This window comes from Gavialis gangeticus, unplaced genomic scaffold (assembly GCF_001723915.1).
Source record: "Gavialis gangeticus isolate Ggan-Ray unplaced genomic scaffold, GavGan_comp1, whole genome shotgun sequence".
NCBI classification, from domain to species: domain Eukaryota; kingdom Metazoa; phylum Chordata; order Crocodylia; family Gavialidae; genus Gavialis; species Gavialis gangeticus.
In genome coordinates, this window is record NW_017729032.1 from 198,269,787 (window position 1) to 198,275,667 (window position 5,881).

Consider the following 5,881-nt stretch of genomic DNA (forward strand, 5'->3'; position numbering starts at 1 on the left):
GTTAGGGCGGCTAGGAGCTGGAACCAACTTCCAAGGGAAGTGGTGCTGGCCCCTACCCTGGGGGTCTTTAAGAAGAGGCTGGATGCCTACCTGGCTGGACTCATTTGAGTCCCGTTTCTTGTTTTGGGGTTTTGTTGTTCTCCCGCCCTGGCGGGGGGTCGGGCTAGAAGATCTACTAGGTCCCTTCCGACCCTAAATCTATGAAACTATGAAACTATGATGTCCCAAGTAAGGTGTGTTCTCAAAAAGGGGTCTGGTTCTGGGTCTGGTGACATTAAACATTTTTGTTAACAAAGCAGATGCAAAAATAGAGAGTATGTCAACCAGATCTGCACACAACACAAAAAAAGAAGTTGCAAAAACATTAGTAGTTAGGATCATCCCAAAATTGGAGAATTGGACTTTAAGGGTGCCTGATTAGAACACGTCAGAGCAACCTCGATTAAATCAAGCCTGCTGGAGTGTTATAATTAGAATGTTTTAGTGTTCTGCAGAGTCTCATGTATTCAGTGTCCCACATTTCAAAATGCTGGCAGGGGCACTTTAAAGCTCATCGAATGAGTTTTAGTTAATACATGAGATGCTGTGACATTTTAATTACAGCGATTCCTGAGAGTGGCTCTAATTAAAATGGCCTCCCTTCCCCCACCCCACATCACATGTATAGGCAGCCTATGCCAGTAAAATCAAAATCAGCAAAGACAAGACAAATGTATAAGGTGTTACAGACAGGTAAGAAAAAACAAATGCACAGATATAAATGGAAGCACACTAGTATGGCAATAGCACAGGCAAGAATGATCTGAATGTTATGGCAGCTGGACACAACCCCGAATTAGGAGCAATGGCCTGACTGGGAACAGGGCCTATCTGTTCCTTATAAAAGAGAGTAGGGCCCTGAGCAGCAAGGCCAGCAGTCTGCTCCTAGGAACCAAGAGCACACCACCTGGCTGAGCTGCTGGTCATGGAAACATCCTTGGAAGTAAGGGCAGGAGTTATGGGGATAGCTGGAGGCTCCTGGTCCTAGAGCATGACCAAAAACTACACCCTGCTGGGGCTGGATGGTGTGGTGGGGCTTGTGGCAGGGCAGCTTCCAGGAAATATGTCACACCTGGGGCCTCCTCAGTGAAGGGTGAGTATGGGGTGCCAGAACCCCCGTTAACTTGCAGGTGACCTTGTGGAAGGGAAAAGCTAGGGGAGAAGAACCCAAAAGGACAAAGCAAGGGACCAGACTCATCATGAGTTCTGAGGTGGGGTCCTGGCCAGGTGGTGGGGCCAGAGACAGCACCCTGGACTCGCAGCAAGATCTGAGGCTGCACTATGGGAGCTGGGAGTGAGACTCCAGCGGTGCGGGGCCCTGAGCCTACAGGGAGCTATGTGAGAAGTTCCTGGGGCAAAGGGAAGAAGGGATTGTGAGTCCAGTGTAGGGCAGGGGATAAGGCAGGGAAATAGGGTTTGGAGTCCAGAACGGGGCTTGGAGCCCAGATTGGGGCTTGGAGCCCTGATCGGGAATGGGGCTGGGAGCCCTGAGTGAGGAACAGTAGGAAAGACTAGTGTTAAGGAACTGAGACTACAAGCTTCAGTGGCAAGTGAGAGTCCCATGTGAGACTCTGGAGCTTGGGTCCCAGTGTGAGGCACTGGAAGAACATGGATGCCATCTGCGAGGCATGAGACATGGTACAGGGATGGTTGGAGCTGTGTACATAGGCCCTTGGCATCAGGGCAAGTAAATGGGCAGCCTCCCACCTTATTGACATCTTTAAATTGTTATCAACAAGGCATGGCAAGAAAGGTAGCCAGGTGGTTTGCCCAGAGACAAGAGGTGGGCAAAGATTTGGCCGGCCCTAGGATGCCCACTTGTTACAGGCACAAACTCAACATGCCAGTAGTGTGATGTTTGTGCAAAGAAATAAACACTTCAATCCCAAATTGCATCTGTTTCATTTAACACAACCATTTATATAAAAGACATGGGAGGTAACAAGACTTAACTACAGCACTGAACCTTTACAATGTAATAACCAAAACTGAAGCTTGTAGAGAAACTGAAAAGGCTTCACAGGCAAGCTACAAAAAGGTTGGACTGCAAACCATAAGAGAAAAGGTTGAACAGACTAGGTAGCTAGCTAGAGATTGAGCGATAACATAATAGGCATTTTCAAGTATTTGAAAGACTGATGTAGCAAGAGGAAAAACAATTTTCCCCTTTCCACAGAGGAAAGAATGAGACACAATAGGTTTAAGCTGCAACAATGCAAATTTAGATTAAATCTCAGGGGAAAAGCTTTCTTACTATAATGTCTGTAAGACTATGGAACAAGCTACCTAGGGAAGTTGTGTCTGTCTCTGGGGATTATCAGGAAGATGCTAAAAAGGCTCTTGTGTGTGATAGTTTAGGAGAAAACACAGTCCTGAATCTGTGCAGAGGTTTGGATTTCATGGCTCTTCCCACATTTCAATGCCTTTCAATTCTTTGGTTCTTGGCATGTCCCAGTTAAGGGAAAATCTTGTCTTCCTTGTCTCCAATTCAGAAATGCATTTTAACATGTTCCCAAATTCAAACAGATGCACAAGTGCTTTTATTTACTGGAAAAGCAAGAATTGTTTCAAGATGTCTTTTATTGGGCCAACCATATAGTTGAGTGTGCTGTTGGGCAACATTTTGCATATCTAGTGCCTTTTGTGATGTCAGGTTTCATGAGCTGCAGCCCCTTTCTTAAAAGGTTGAAAAAAAATTCTTTCTTACCGTAGTTACACACTCCAAGATAGGCTTGAACATGAGAGGATACTGTGTTGTTTCACCTGGACCCACATATATGAGAGGGGGGCCATGAAAAAAATGTCCCTCTAGGATTGCTTTAAGTTTCCAGTCTTGGCTGGACAAGTTACTCTGAAACAAAAAGAAGAGATGTCAGTCACATGACATTTACATATACAAGAAACAGTTCAGCTTTCAGCTGCTGCAATTTTTAATGGTTTAGTCATTACTTCTGAGAACGGACAACAAATCAGAGCAAAACTGTCAGCTGAAGGGAAGTTTTAGGAAAAAAATTAAACTATATATAAATAAATAAACTGCCAAAAAATGTCTATAGTCTTTTGGCTATGGCTCTGCAGTAGCAATAGCCTATTCTATACAGACATTTCCTTCTGTAGAAACCTTTAATATTGAGGGGATAAGAAGGTTACTTCATTACATTTAAGAAGCATATAATGCTGTCAGGAATGCAGTTTAAATTATTAATTCTATATTCAAAGTGGAGTTTGTGTGCAGTAAATGAGGTATGGGCCACAGACAGAATGACAAGACTAAAGAGACTACAAAAGAGCTGCTTTGTTCCCAGAGCATCCCTATCCCCATCTCCATCCTTTGAACTGAGCATGAAAGAGGTCTTCAGAAAAAAAGGATGTCATCGCAGAATTAGTAATAAGATACAGGAACAAAAGTTGCCCAGATAGCTTTAATACTATTATTTGATAACTTGTGATATCTGGTTTGCAAATATAATACTAGAATTTTTTTTTCTTTTGCTTTAAATGCTTGCATGCAAGTGATTATATATGTGCTGCTGCTTGGAGAAAGCTCAACAATGCTTAAAAAAAAACACAAAAAAAGTGTAGGCACCAAAGAACAAATCTGTGGTGTAGATACAGTATATTATCTGTACTACAGCTTTCTATTATCATTATCATCATTAAAAAAATCATTATTAACATAACAATACAGTAACATCATCTAATTTTCTCATCTTGCTCCTTAAATTAGACTTCAGTTCTTTTTCCTCTTAAACTTATTATTTGTATTGTCATTCTTCCTCCCGCTTATAATTTGATGCATATTAATAAGTGTCAAATGCAGATAAGGGATCATACGAATGGAAGTTGAATCATTATTTAGGTAGGCAAAGAATAGTCACTTAACATTTTCCCCAACTACATTTGCATTGATATGTTTTCAGATTTGGGGGACCAACGTAAAATTTCTGTACAGTTAAGGGGGTTTCACAAAACATAAGCATCCTTTAAACACAAAAGGTGGAATCCAAAAATCCTGAATCACATTTCAACCTTTCGGATACAAACTTAACTTACAATTGGGATGTCCTGAATAATCGTCTGATAGGCTGATGTTATGAATTCTAGTTCAGCCTCTGCACTATCTGCATTCACCACACATTCAATCATGTAGACCCGGATATCATAGGAGGACTGCAGCAGAATCTGGCAAGGGTAGCGACCAGGATATTTGGGAACAAACCTTATAGGAAGCTCAACTGTAGTACTGTCATCTTAAATTAAAAGAAAAAAAAAAACCATGGTTACACAAAATACTCCAGAATATTCAAGGAGCAAACAAAAGCTAAAAAACAGAACTTGGAGAAAAATATAAATTCTGAATAGGGATATCAGTCTAGAACAGGGGGTGCTTAACCTCCAGCCTGTAAGCCAAATGCAGCCCATTGAATCATTGCATCTGGCATATAGGGCTCTCCACGGGCGTGAAAATTTGGCAGTGGAAAAGCGGTGGCCATTAAAGTGTCCATATACCTTCCCCTCTGGTAAATCTCCAAAACGTCATTGCCTGTGCAGCGAGTCAGAGCCAAGCTATGCCCCCCTGTCCCACAGGGCCGAGCCACAGCCCTGTCCTCCCTTTGGGGCTGGGCCATGCCCTTTCCCTGCTGGGGCAAGTTGGGGCCTGGCCACACCCCACCCCTTGTCAGGGCCAGGCCATGCCCCCTTTCCTTTCCATGGAACCAGACCAAGCTCCTTTTCAGTGCAGGTCTGTGCTGGGACTGGCCTGCTTCCGGACCCACCCCACACCCCCGCGCACCAGATGGTGCTTGTCATGCCCATGGCAGCTATGGGCCACAGATGGACCAGGCACTGCCAATCCAGCCCTCCAGTAAAAAGGTTGAGCACCAATGATCAAGAGTGAACATACCACAAACTTAAACACCATAAAATTTGAAAAGTCTTTTCAGTTATACATAGTCAATATTTATTTTCTTTGCGGACAACTACTAAATGTAGTTGAATTATATAATCTCACACTTTTTTGTACAGACTACAAGACATGCATTAAAAGATCCATTTATCCTTGCACTTTTAAGGATTTATTGTATATGTCTGTCAAACACCATAAGCATTTAATGATACCACTAAAACATTTGTCAGCAGTTACCATGCAGTAATATTGTAAATAATTTTGGTATTCTGAGCAGTACTTAAAATAAGGAAAAAAATTCAACATAATATTTTACTGAGCCCTACTGTCCCCATTAGACCCAGTCATACATCCGTGCCTAACCCTACAAATTTGTATGGGGGGGAAGATCAGCCACCTTCATGATATCCCCCATTTCTTAAACTGCGCAGAGGTCCACCTATAGAAATAGGAGGGAAAACAGCATGGAGCAGAAAGGAATTTTCCCAGGCTCAGGCCCACAAGCCCTTCAGAGCTCTGCCAAAGAGTAAAAGCAGTCCCTAGTTATAATAGCTTATTTGTGGCTCCCCTTGCTGAGAAAAACTTTTTCATGAAGGCTTCCAGCATTATATATCAATATATACTTATAGGAGCCCTATGTGAAGTAGAGAGCAAGGGAAGCCCAGGGATTGTGCAAAGACGCACAGAAACCACAGGGATGGATCTAGGATCCAACATTTGAGTCCACAAATTCATATGAGTCCTTCAACAAGAGAAGACAAAACCTACCTTTGAGAGAACAGATTTAGGGAATTTTTAAAGTTTTCCTCCTCTTTACCTTCTTATAAGTGATTTTGTGAATATTTCAGGTGATGTTTAATGACAGACACAATGTTATAAAAATGAATTCAATCATCACTTGGGAGCTAGGAGCAGCGGGAAGAAGGAGGACACAGG

At 42.6% G+C, this 5,881-nt stretch overlaps 1 protein-coding gene across 1 annotated transcript in view; it reads right to left on the minus strand.

Annotated features, from left to right (window-relative positions):
• The window catches only part of LOC109302302 (cilia- and flagella-associated protein 47-like), a 536,681-nt gene extending 532,102 nt beyond the window's left edge, over nt 1–4,579 (minus strand). Inside the window, exons 1-3 of the mRNA XM_019523864.1 lie at nt 4,549–4,579; nt 4,093–4,289; nt 2,747–2,890 (exon numbers count right to left, since the gene is read on the minus strand). Of these exons, the coding sequence (XP_019379409.1) occupies nt 2,747–2,890; nt 4,093–4,289; nt 4,549–4,579 (372 nt within the window). The remainder of the gene's footprint in view (nt 1–2,746; nt 2,891–4,092; nt 4,290–4,548) is intronic.
• Nucleotides 4,580–5,881: the final 1,302 nt, after the last annotated feature.